Genomic DNA, 14812 nt, shown 5'->3' with positions numbered 1-14812 from the left:
ATCTACATTCAATCGTCTTATAGATTTGATCATTTTATAATTATAAGTACAGTGCACTCGGAGGTAATAATCAAACAATATTAGATTGAGTAAAGCGTTGCATAGCTCTTAAGATTAATTAGATAGAATAGTTTGCTTTTTCAATTTTTGTCGTTCGATAGTGTCAACAAGAAGGACGTTAAAATGGAAGGACAATGCGAGTTACCACGTCAGTCTTTTTTCGTACTCCGAGAAGAAAACATCGAAATAGAAACTCTCCGTACCGCTACATTTAATTATCTTACATATACTACCATTTTATAATTATTTAAACAATTTACAACGTAAACGAAATGCGACAATGCAATATTTAAACAACAGTGTATTTCACTAAAAATCGTATAGCTGTTTAGACCCGTCTCTAATGGACGCGTAATAGAATAAACTAATATATGATCAATAGTATATTAGTTTAAACATTAAGAAGACGGCAACGTACGAGAACCTTGAAATAATTTTAATATAATAACTTCTATACTTTCAAAATTGAGTCTCAGAGTAGTTGACCTTGCATAATATAAATTTAAAAGCGCTTTTTCTTAACTTTGACGATAACTCAGTTTTCTGTTTTATTCCGTCGTGTGCACATCACATTCTTTTTTTCTAAACGTGAAAATTTATAAATTAATACTTTCAGTTTTTCAATTATTTAAATAATCTTTAATGTACGCGGAATAGAATAATCTAATATTTAAACAATAATACATTTGTTTAAATATTAAAAGGACGGAATCGCGCAAGAAAGTAAAAATAATTTTAATTTAATATTTCAATACTTAAATCGAAATGTAATATAAACATAAACGGTCTTTTGATTAACTCTAACGATTACGGAGTTAGTTTTCTTTTGTACTTCGACGAATGCACATTACACTATCTTTTTTTTAACGTGCAAACTTGTAAATTAATACTTTTTATAACTTTTTTATTATGCTGTGTACATTAAAATAATATTTAAACAATAGTACATTCGTATAAACATTATAGATGTATAAACATTATAAAGATCGTAAAGTGTGAGGAACTTAAAATAATTTTAAAACAAATGCCAATTCTTAAAAATTTTAATCTCGACGTTGGTAGCCTTGTGCAATATAAACATAAACGATTCTTCAATTAACTTTGAAAATTACCGAGTTAGTTTTACCTTTGCACTCCGACCAGTGCACATCGGCTCTCTGTTTTTATACACGCGAAAACTTATAAATTAATATCCTCGGTAATTTTATAATTATTTAAATAGTCTTTAATGTACACGGAATAGAATAGAGTAATATTCAAACAATAGTATATTTATTTAAATGTTAGAAATACGAATAAGCGCGCGGGACTTAGAATAATTTTAATATAAAATTTTATTACTTTAATATTTTAATTTTGGGATAGTTGCCTCGTGTAATATAAACATAAATGCGCTTTTTCTTAACTTTGACAGTTATCCAGTTAGTTTTTTCTTGCACTGTGATGAGTAAGGATTGAAATTCTGTCTTGTTATTGACTTGGACGATAGTTCTCCTTTATCCTTTGACAAGTAAATATCAAAAGCCTCTCAGGATGTCTTTGCTGTAAGTATCAACGAATATTTGAGGTAAATATGTTTTTATATCGCACGTTTCTTCAATAATTTATACAGTTTCTTATTATAACAGTTATATTAATAATTTTGTTTTTATTTTTTGTTTCAGAACATCATTGCAATTATGCACGAAACAATGATGTAATCGAATATTTGTATCGCTTAACTAAGAATATCGAGAAGGAGAAGCAGTATTCGTTTCGTTCACGTTTCGCGATTTAAGAAGCAAAAGTTTTTGCATCGTCTACGTGCAATGCAGTCATTAGAGTCAATGTTTGTTCGCAAAGTTTATTAATTTTTTAACAGTTGCACAGACTGTATTTATTATAGACAATAAAGTTGCACGAAGTAAACTCAAGGACCGTTCGTTAAAAAATAACTATCGCGTAATAGAGTCAGTGCATCACTGAAGATATTCTTGATCAATTTCGATGTCGTTCTATCTAATTTTCAATCACATACGAATCATCCACTCTCAATTTCGATATGAACGAGTGTTTTGGAGTCATCACAGAACTTTTTAAGTAGTGATTAAATTTTTAAGTCCCTCCAATTATTCAATCATATCGAGGACGAAAGGTCTGAATCGACACGGATGATTGGTTGTAATTAATTAGTAGACGAGCATTGAGTGACCACGAGTAAATTTCTTCGGAGATTTACTCGTGTATGGTTTCTTATTTTTTTATTTATTTATTAGATCAGAATGGAGTCTTCTTGCTCAAACGCGTTTATAATTATTTGAGCTTTTAAATATTTTAATACATTTTTAAATATTTTACTCGCGCGGAAATAAGTAAAGAATCGATATTTATGAGTTCTAATAAAGAATAAGCAAGAAGATATTCGTGATAGATAGTTTTTAGATTACAAACGAAACTGTGGATGATTTTATTAAAATAATTAAAATATTCGCTTGTGTAAAGGAACGTCCAAGGGTTTGCTTTATATTTTTAAATAATTATTAATTAAATATATAATCAATTTAAATTGATAAAAAAAAAGTCTTGATGGAGTCATTGGTTTTAAAAGAAAAATCGAGTAGAATGATTGTTAAAAAATAAAGAGACGTAATCCGTAAGCCTAGATGATAAATTAATTAATTTTTAGTTTAGGATTTTCAGCAATTAATATATTGATTCTAATTTCTCTTACCCTGCGGAAAAGTATCTTTTGAAAAGATAATAATGAATTTTCAAATACGTTAGGATTGCGATTTTCTTTTATACCTTAGAATTTGGAATCAAATTTTGTCGTTACAGTTTTAAAGTGATAATAGATTAGGTTGGGGTACGAAGCAAAGTAGAGGCTATATACCGAAGAGGCTCTCACAACATGTGGCTTAAGAGGACAACTATTAGGCTATTGAGTTATTTTCGAAGGTTCACTAGAAACTTTCGAGAATGGCTCTTAATCGTATTTTAATTTTACCATGTTGTTACTCAAAATGCTCTTATGGTGATGGGTGTAGAGGTGTAGATTTAAAAAACTGAGACGAAGTAACATTCCGTAAATAATATTCCCACATTGCTACGCGTACGCGAATAGGATTATTTCGTATTTTATGCATTTTTAATATTAAACTCGAGATATAAATTTTACACATTTTCTCTTTTCTAAAATTCAATTGAATTTATAATTCTAGTTTAATAAAATCAAATTTTACGTTAAAGTCGATTGATAAATTTTGTACATTTTTTCTTTTCTAAAGTTTAATTAATTCATAATTTTATTTTAATAAAATCGAGTTTCTATATAAAAATCATATATCTATGAAATGTACAAGTAATATAATATTTCTTTTAGAGAAAATAATATTTCTTTAGAAAAAAATTTAGAAAAATCATATATCTATGAAATGTACAAGTAATATAATATTTCTTTTAGAGAAAATAATATTTCTTTAGATCAGTGTTCAGCATATTTCATTTTTTTTTTTAATTAATCTTTTATTTTTCTTATGTTTAATTAAATTAAATTCAGAATTTTATCGTTCGTATAATTACTGGGTCGTACGGAAAGTCATTTCATTTTTTTTTATGGAAATGAGGAGGTCAAAAACCACCTCGATCAGTTTTTTACCAGCAAAGACCAAAAATTTTATGAGTGTGGAATCATGCTACTACCAAAAAGATGGCAGAAGATATTGGACCAGAATGGCTAATATATAATTTAATAAAATATTTATTCATTATACGAAAATTGTCTTTTATTTTCATAAAAAAAAAAACGAAATGACTTTCCGAACGACCCAATACAATATTTTATCGTTAATCCACGTATTTATTCTTTGTAAAAACTTTATATTCTATATTCTGCGTCGATAAAATGCGATATCTAAAAAATCGGAAGAGTTTTTAACTTTTCGTATTTCACCGATAAGCGTATACGCACGAAAAATCTTTCATCGTAATGGAAAAATGTTAAAGCTACGGGTCTGTTGAAAATAATGCAGTAGCTTGATCTTATATAACACAATATGGTGAATCGAGTGATAAAATCCTCCAAACAGTGGTGCATGTACATTCGAAGTTTTTACCTTTCTTTAATTATGAGTATCGAAATTCGAAAGTTTCGAATTCATCACACAACATATTATCGTTAATCCTCGTACATAATCTTGGTAAAACGTTAAATCCTTGTTATATTTTTTATTCTACGGTCGATAGAATACGATATCTAAGGAATCGGAAGAAATATCAACTTTTCATATTTTTATTATGAGCGAATAAGAAGCAAATTCGTATAATGTAATGAAATAATGTTAAAAACCAATAATAATAACAATAACAACAATAAAAACGACAATAGCAATAACAACAACAATAACAATAATAATAATAATATCTAAACAACAAAAATAACAACAATAACAACAATAATAATAACAATAATAATAACAATAACAACAATAAAAACTTTAATAATAACAATAACAACAATAACAATAATAATAACAATAACAATAACAATAAAAATAACAATAACAATAACAATAAAAATAACAATAACAATAACAATAACAATAACAATAATAACAATAACAATGATAATAATAATAGCAATAATAATCTAATCGAATTTTCAAACAAATAAAACGAAATCCATGGTAGGACCTTTAATCGCGTCCGAAAGACCGCGTGAGTGTAGAATAAAAGTGACTCTTCTCTATTATCCACGTTTTCTTCGTGAGCAATCAAACGAAGTTTAATCGCGCCCGAGAATACCTACGCTTGTGTCCGCCGACGGCGCAGCAGTGTTCTTCCTATCCTTTCCGTATTATCGCGTAGAATTCGATGATGAATCGAACCATGCGACGAATCATTCGACCGCAGATGAACCTATCCTTCGATGATCTATACTGGAAAGGAAGAAGCTAAGGAGAAAATAAGAGAAAGAAAAAAAATATATAAAATAGAAAATAATATATATATATATATATATATATATATATATATATATATAGATTATAAATAGAAAATAAATATAATAAAAAATAAATAAAATAGAAAATAAACACATATAAATAAATAAGAGAGCTAGAAAAAGAAACGAAAAGAGAAGCAACTTTGCAAGATGCTGAAACAGCAGTCTGCACCATTCCATGGGTCCTACCTAAAGCTTATAAATCATAATTAAAAAGAAATAACTTATTAATAACATAATTGAAAACATAATTAAAAAAGAAAAGTACGAGATATAAAAAAGAAAAAAAGAGAAGCAGTCCTACACGATGCTGAGACAACAGCCCGCACAGAGGCCCATACCCGCGGGCCCATCCCATGGGTCCACCCAAGGCTATAAATCAAAATTAATAAGATTATATTAATGACATAATTAAAAATATAATTAAAAAGAAATAACATAAATAAATATTTAAAAAATATAATAAGAAAAGAAAAATATAAACATAAAACGTAAAACATAAAACAACATAGAAAAGAGAGCCACAGAAAGATAAGAAAATAGAACAGTTCTACACGATGCTAAGATAGCAACCCGCACAGAGGTCCTCATCCATAGGCCCATCCCATGGGTCTCACCTGAGATATATAAAAGATAATTAATGAGTGTAAATAAGAATAAATAGAAATGACAGCGAAGAAAGTTTTCTGTGTGTTTCAATTTTAAATTGATAGTATATCTATTAATCAATAGTATATTGTAGTACTTCTATATGATCTTTATAACGTTCCTAAGAATATTCTATTGTTTAAATATTAATGTACATGAGTATATATGAACGTATGTACGTGCGTTAATACATTTGTGTGAACGTATGTGTCTATGTATATAGCTTTCGCTTAGGAGCTTAGCTTCGATAGATTCTTGTCTCTGTTCCTGCAAATACCATGTCTCATTTGTACCAAGATTGTAGAATTTAATGAGTGTATAAAATATCTGGTGTAGATTTGAATGAACGTGGTCTTCTTTTCTGTAAATACAATTTTAGAAATAATAGTTATAATCTTTAAAAATTTATTTGAATAAGCGAATTTTTAAAATATATATATCTTACTTCCAGATTATTATGAACTAACTGAAAGTATTTTAGACATTATCTTTCGAATAACTAAGAAAAATCTTCCCAAAATTTTCAGGCTAAGATTAGTGTGTAATATTGTTACATTTCAATCAAGATAATGGAAAAGCCGATCCATCGCATTACTAATAGTATCTATTACTTCTGCTCCTTACATGATAAAATACCTACAATGCTAAAATATCTTTTTTTTAATTTTTCGGTGAACCACATACATTTTATTATAACATATATATAATGCGACATTTCATGCGCAACAATAGCCTGTAATATGTCAAAATTCAATAGCTCCATCGATTTGTTCTTAAGCCTTGTATATTACAGTATCTAATTAATGCAGTATCCAATAAAACCACCTCTAAACCACCGATCGTGATAATTCTGTTTTTTCCCAAATTCCAATTGTCTTTCGGCACAAACTATTTGGCCCAGTCTATAAAACAATTAACTACTTTAAAAAGGATACGTTAAATGATTATTAAAATAATTCACAGACTTTATATCTTACATAGCATTAATAGTTCAAGCGTGAGATAGAATTCGAACAAACTTTTACCAAGCCTTAACTAACTTAGATTTCATTATTACTATGAAATTTTATGCGATTATAACTCGGCAAAACACATCTTCCACAGCATGCATGCCCATGTAAGTTATTTTACAAATATGCACATATACATCTACACATATCTACAGTATGAAGATTTATATAGTTTACATCAACATAATATAAGACAACTAAATTACTTAGAGTTTATTATATACTCAATATAATTTTTACATCAATAAATTTAGACACAGTTCCCTCAATTAAAAAGAAAAATCTTAAGATGAATAAATAAAATAACACTTACGAAGTCATGAAGACTTTGCAGGCCAAATTTTCGCTAAGTAAAAGATAAATAGAATGCATATGAACTTTTTCCTACAAAATATCAATAATTTTTTAGCTTATTATTTGGGTTCAATTCGAATTTGTTATAAATAGTATTGTTCTCGATCAGGATTCTCGTTTTTCACAAAATTTGATATCCTCCTTGACTTCGTTTTTTACTTAAGATCCTTCAAAACGACACAGAACATAGCTCAGTACTCTTTCATGTAAATATTGATTACGTTTATAATATGTCATTTTGTTAAAACACGCTTATTACTTCATTAACTATAAAAAAAATTAACAAAATTTCCTTTATGATTTGAATTGTAAACAATAAAATATGATACATTATATATAGATGTATTTGTGTGTAATCCAAATTTTTTTTTAAATAAATGTAAATATAAAGAATGTTTGGAAGATTAAAGTTAAATACAATAAAAATAACATTTCTGATACTTCCATTTATTTAGTTAGTATTTTCATTTATCAGTTGAGTAAGTTTTAAAAAATAAATAATCAAAGTATACGAATACTATGGTCAGTATAAATAATTAAACAAGACGACGTCACTTATATTATGCATTGTACTAACATTTCATTATATGCATTTATGAATTCGTTAAATGTTTAAAATTATTGAACAAATAAATCGCAGTCCTTTTCTCATATTCATATTATTTATAAAAATTAGTACGTATAATGTATAACTATAACATATATATATATATATATATATATATATATATATATGATTTATATAAGATATATATATATGTAAGGAAAGTATACTTTCTTCAGATAGATTTGCCGCGCGTCTCATAGCCCGCTCTTCCATTGTCCTTTATTATTTACAATTTCTTTTGTGACCTACAAACCGAGCCATTAAGATTTGGAAGAGAAATGGACAGTATGAAATATAACGTAGAAGAGAAAAGTAACACGAGAGCTATAAGAAAATTTATAATATATATTAAATAAAATTTAACATTGTGAATAATAAACGTAAATTGTCGTTTCCTTGTTTACAGAGAAACACATTTTCGTTTATCACCTCCCATAAGCAATCCAAGATATTATATATATATATATATATATATATATATATATATATATATATATATATATATATATATATATATATATATATATATATATATTATTATTATTATTATTATTATTATTATTATTATATATATTTATTATTTAAATATATATATATATATATATATATATTTAAATAATATATATATATATATATATATATAAAATATATATAAGATTTAAATAATGCATGAATAACTAAATGACTTAAAGTCGATAATGCAATCATTTTTTTTAAATCATTCTCAAAATTTGATATTAATCCAGATATTATTATTGTACATCTAGAAATACATAATATTAAAATCATTAAATGATTATCGATTAAAAAATTATTATAATGTATTAATAAATAAACTCCTGCTGTTACTAAAGTTGATGAATGCACTAAAGAAGAAATTGGAGTAGGAGCAGCTATTGTTAATGGTAACTAAGAAGAAAATGGTAATTAAGCCCTCTTGGAAATGCTTTTAATGTTATTACTAAGGATATATATATATATATATCCTTATATATATATATATATATATATATATATATATATATATATATATATATATATATATATATATATATTATATATATAATCTAATTTATAAAATATTCCATTTCATGAACATAAAATAACTATTAAACTATTTATTATTAAAATATCAACATCACCATTTTGATTTAATAAAAGAGTAATTATTCCAGAAGAAAAAGACTAAATTTTGATAATATATTACTAAACAATAAGAAATTAAACCCAATCTACTTCATCTTAATAGTAATCCTATATTATTAGGACAAATAATTAATAATAATATTCTTAAAACAAATATAATTATTATAAATTATAAAAAGAACCGATTAATATTTTTATCCCCATCTGTATATTTTAACCTATACAATATAACAAACCTAGAAATTATTAAGACTAATCTAAAAAATATTAATGATACTCAATCTATATATATAATAAATTCTATACTTATTGAATTAACTATTATATATACTCATTCTATTAATAAACTTACTTTTATTAACAAAAAAATTATAGATGAAATTATAAAAACTAATATTAAAAAAAAATATTTATAATTAATATAATTTAAAATATAATATTATATCTTGAGATCCACAATTTAATATTTAAAAAATTTAAACTATTTAAATCCTTAATTAAAATTATTATAAAATAATAATCTTTAATGTAAAATAAAATAAAATTAAATTAAATTAAATTAAAATAAAATAAAATAAAATAAAATAAAATAAAATAAAATAAAAAACTTTATTTTATTTCTATTATCTTTAATAATTTTTACATCTACTTATATATCTTAATAAAATTATTTAAAAAATTTGTAAACCTCTACTTATTATCTCTTCTTTATAATTATATTATAAATATCCCTAACCTTAAAAATAAAAAGTTTAAAAATAAAAGTTAAAAATAAAAGTTTAAAAATAAAAACATAATCCATAGGCTAATATTATTATTAATCGTCCAAATAACCCAATTTTTGATCAAGTATCTATTTCACTAATTAATAATCTTATATGAACGTTGCAGTTTGGGCGTGCATATCTGTTCTATTGTGTCTATGCGTCTATGTGTATGGAATTCTTAAACTTTGTTACCTTTTTTTTCTGTAATCACTAACGTTTGTGAAGTGTAAGATATGAAACTGTGAAGTACACTTGATGGAATGGAGTTTTACATTAATGATATCGTGTGACTCCTCCGAACTAACCAGTATCAATTCTAGTCCTCTCATAAAAAATAAAATCCTCTGATAAAACCCCACTTTATCATCCAAATAAACGGACACTTACTTTCTTTAGCGTTTTTTTCGAACTTACATTTTTCGACCTAATCGAAAAGAAATCTCGTAAACTACCCGACTGATTGGACATAATACTCTCAGATACATTAACTATTTTGCACGATTTTTGCAATAAGTTAATTAGTCTTCTTAAAATTAATTTTTCTGTTGTCAAATTTTTGTGAAAAAATAGTATTTCGTTCAGTTACCGATAATTTCTAAAGATAAAAAAAATCAGTACGCTACTTTATAGCCACAACATTCACATATAAGAAAATCTATTTTCTCTTTTTTCATATAGGCCATTATAGAAATTTGCTTTAAGTCACCTACGCGCGTTCCGGCGGAAAGACCTCTACGGCATCAGCTGCAGCACCGCCATTCTTTAATATTTTTCAATAATATTTATAAAAGAGATTGTTTAAATTATAAATTAGCATGTAGCCAAAAATAAAATATATTCGTTTGATACTTTTGAGTTTATTGATTTTTAAAAACAAGACTATTTTTCGAGACCCATTAGTGTTGTGTTGTCTAACCCTCTAAATTAAAATATATCTCTTGAATTAATAATTTTATATCTGCACACATACATATTAGTAGTGGATTAATATATTTTTTTATTTTGAAACTTATTTTTTTTTTTTATGGAAAACTACGAACTCGACAAATCAGAATTAGAATCAAAAATTGTCGTTGATGGAATAAGATTTCGTTGAAAAAAAAAACAAAAGGACAAACACAAACAAAAAAGAGAAAATCGACTTCAAATATATCATTTATCAATTTGCATCTGCAGAGAAAATTATTACTTATTACTAATACAAAGTTTTCTAAATATTTCTAAAAAGAATGGAAATAATCGAAATTGATCGAAGTTTTTGCTTCACTATCTATATCTCCTTTATATTTGTGTTTCTGTGTACGTTTGCATGTAAAAGAGAGAGAGAAAGAGAGAGAGAGAGAGAGAGAGAGAGAGAGAGAGAGAGAGGGATAATAAATTGGAGTAGAAGTAAGAGGATGATAGCAAGAGCGATTATTAAGAGATATTCAGAAAGTTCTTCATCTGGACGACGAGACAATGATAGAAAAGGGATACATGGCGCTTAAGTATGAAAGTATAAAACGAAGAGAAAGAGGAAGAGAAAGAAAAAGAAAAATATACGGTTTCCAAATTTAGATATTTCCCCGTTTTCATTCGAGTTCTTTTATCTTCGGTTACTACTTCTTGATCGTCTTGTATTTTTATTTCGATCATACTGACATACCTTCGTCGTATTTTTTCCTCTCTTTTCTTTTCTTATTTTTTTTATGTATTTATTCATTCATTCCCCTCCTTTGCCAATTGTTTGATTTCCAAATAAATATTCGTAAATTGATATGTATTTTTTTTCTGTTAACTTCATTCACGCTATAATTATCGACAAAAAAAATTGATCGTACATGTACTGTCTATACGGTTTAATATCATTTAATAGAAGATACATGAAACGTGCTTCTACGAGACTAAAGTATACTACGTGAAATTTGAAAATAAAAATTTGTACAAAAGAAATAACTCGTAGAAATGAATTAAAATTTATACCGATTAGAAAAATTAATAAATAAAATAATCGATGAAAAGAATTAATTCTTCGACAAATAAGATATCATAAATTCCACCGAATTATAGTTTATGTTAATTTCGTGATTAAGAATTCCGTTTGTTTAACATGTAAATCGATGTAAGATCGATGTTCTACCTCTATTATTAGAATTCTATATCAAGCCGCGTCGCTGCCGTCCAACTCGATCATCTTATATTGGGTCGTTCGGAAAGTCATTTCGTTTTTTTTTTGTGAAAATGAAAGATAATTTTCGTATAATGAATAAATATTTTATTAAATTATATATTAGCCATTCTGGTCCAATACCTTCTGCCATCTTTCTGGTAGTAGCATGATTCCACGCTCATAAACTTTTTGGTCTTTGCTGGCAAAAAACTGATCGAGATGGTTTTTAACCTCCTCATTTGAAGTGAAATTTTTACCGTCTAAAAAATTTTGCAGTGACCGGAACAAATAATAATCCGAAGGTGCCAGATGGAGAATATGGTGGGTGTGACATTGTATCCCATTCAAGCTGTGAAAGCTTTTGGCGAGAGACCAAACTTGTATGAGGTCTCGCATTATCTTCGAGGAACATTACACGTTTTCTGTTGATTAATTCTGACCTTTTCTGTTGAAGTGCATCATTCAGTTTGTCCAGTTGATGACAGTAGACTTCCGAATTAATTGTTGTGTTATCCGGTAAAATCTCAAAAAAACGATTCCTTTAAAATCCCACCAAACAGACAGCATCACCTTTTTTTGATGGATATTGGCTTTGGAAATGTTTTGAGCCGGCTCATCTTTTTTGATCCATGATCTCTTGCGTTTGACATTGTTATATACAACTCCCATTTTTCGTCCCCATTAATGATGCGCTTCAAAAATGGATCATTTTCGTGACGTTTGAGAAGCAAATCACAGACGTCAACGCGTCGACACAAATTTTTCTTCGTGAGAATATGGGGAACCCATATATCGAACTTCGGGGTTAAACCCAGGCCTTTCAAGTGGTCATAAACAGTTGAATTTGATAAATTTAATCTCTCACCGATCTTACGTGTTGTTATTCGCCGATTTGCATCAACTAGTGCCTTTACCGTGTCTTTATCAGCTTCAACCGGCCTTCCAGAATGTAGTGCATCTTCGACATTAAAATTGCCGGATCGAAATTTTCTGGCACTGACGTACATCTCCCTACACATCGTTTAATTTTTTTCTGGCTTGAACAGCATTTTTACTTTTTTTTATACTAAAAAAGTAAAATATGACGAAAATGCTGTTTATTGTTCTCCATATTTAAAAGGGCATCAACCAAAAATTACTGCTAGAATCAATTGGATTTTTTCACACACAAACCTTGCTATATCAGCTCTCAGAATATATAATGATTATGCGGCTTAAGTGTGAAATTGGGTGCAAAAAAATACAATTACATCCTCTGTCAGAAAAAAACGAAATTATTTTCCGAACAATCCAATATCATCCTATCCTCATTTGACCATTCTCGTATAATAGCAGCTCTAACGGCTATGAGTACATGAATATATAACCAAGAAAAGAACGGGGCACGAATGATAGAGACCATGGTACATTTATACGGAATATGTAGGTATTTATATATACAACAAAAGTACATAAAACACAAGCTTGCAGCAAACAGTTAAATATCGACAACACCGAACATGATGCTTCGTACTATTTTCAATAAATAATAATTTTCAATAAATAATAATTTCAGTACCAAGAAACGAAATTCTCAACGTATTTCGATATTTGACGAAGCGGCAACGATGTCAAAGATTTTTCATGTAAATTTTTTTTCATCTATTAATTTTTTTCTCAATATTCTTCTTTTAATTAATTAGAACCAATCAATCACTCATGCCGATTCAGACCTTTTGTCCTCGACATGATTGAGTGTGATCGATGAGACTCGAAAATTTACTTACTACTTAAGAAGTTCTGTGATGGCTCCAAAACATTCCTCCGCGATAAGGTCGAAATTGAGAGTGATTGATTCGTAGCTAATTGAATAGGTCGTCATTGAAAATGGTGGAAATCCTCTTAAATAATGCACTAACTCTATTACGCACTAATTATTTTTTAACGAATAGTTACTGAATTTACTTCGCAAAACTTTATTGTCTTTTATAAAGACAACCTATACGACTGTTTATAACGAAAACTTTGCGAACAAACAATGATTCGCATGGACTCCATTGCAAGCAGACGATGCAAGTTCACTTGTGTTAAAATGATAGCTATCATTTTAAATAGCAACACGCGACGAACGAATACTGCTTATACTTTAAGATATTACGTATATTTTAGCGACACAACAATTGAATTGTACAAATTATTCAGTAAATGCTTAATATAGAAATATATTTACTTTAAGTCTAATATATTTACTATATATACTATAATATAATAGTTACTACTAAATATAATTTAATAAATAATATTTACTACTAAATATATTTACTTGAAACTTACACGAAGAAGATCCTGAGAGAGAGAGAGGGAGGGGGAGGGGGAGAGGGAGAGCTCCGATGTTTACTATTTTTGTTTACATCTAAAGTAGTCAATGCGACTGCGACATTAAAATAATTAACTATAAACAATATAAATTAAAATTAAATTTAATGAAGGCAAAGAGTTGGAATACAAAATTGAACTTATCGACATTTTAAATAAAACTTATTTCATATTTAACGCTTATTCCGAACTATGAAAAGTTTCAGCGAATCTACAATTGTTTCAGTATTTGTTTATTGTTTTGCATTAAATATCGTCTAAATAATTGGAAAATTATCAAACTTGTAAATTATTGAAGTAAGTGTATGAAAAGTAAGTATTTCGATGTTCTTCAATATTCTCCAAAACCTCCACATTCCATGTCTCATCCGTACCAATATTGTAAAATTTAATGACTGTATGAAGTGTCTGATATAGATTAAAGTAGAGTGAACGTGGTCTTCTTTTCTGTAAACACAATTTTTGAAATAACACTTAAAATCTATAAACGTTTATTTGAATAAGTGAATTTTTTAAATATATATTTCTTACTTCCAGATTATTATGAACTAACTAAAAAAGTGTTTTAGACATTATCTCCCAAATTACTAAGAAAAATCTTTCCAAAATTTCGAGGCTAAGATTAGCGCCTAGTACGGTTAAAATTTCAATCAAGATAATGGAAAAACCGATGCATCGCATTAGTAATAGTATTTACTTCTGCTCCTTACATGGGACACCTACAATGATAAAATA

The 14812-nt window shown here is 27.3% G+C and overlaps 1 protein-coding gene across 1 annotated transcript; it reads right to left on the bottom strand.

Annotated features, from left to right (window-relative positions):
- Positions 1-1530: 1530 nt before the first annotated feature.
- On the bottom strand, positions 1531-12729 carry LOC124431936 (histone-lysine N-methyltransferase SETMAR-like). The gene is made up of 5 exons (XM_046980363.1): positions 12383-12729; positions 11980-12261; positions 3047-3104; positions 2933-2977; positions 1531-1602 (listed from the first exon to the last, which is right to left on the bottom strand). Exons 1-5 carry the CDS (start codon positions 12727-12729, stop codon positions 1531-1533), a joined length of 804 nt encoding a protein of 267 aa, XP_046836319.1.
- Positions 12730-14812: the final 2083 nt, after the last annotated feature.

The sequence above is a fragment of the Vespa crabro genome, chromosome 23 (genome assembly GCF_910589235.1).
Source record: "Vespa crabro chromosome 23, iyVesCrab1.2, whole genome shotgun sequence".
In the NCBI taxonomy this organism is placed as follows: domain Eukaryota; kingdom Metazoa; phylum Arthropoda; class Insecta; order Hymenoptera; family Vespidae; genus Vespa; species Vespa crabro.
This window is presented reverse-complemented; position numbering and strand designations above follow the sequence as displayed.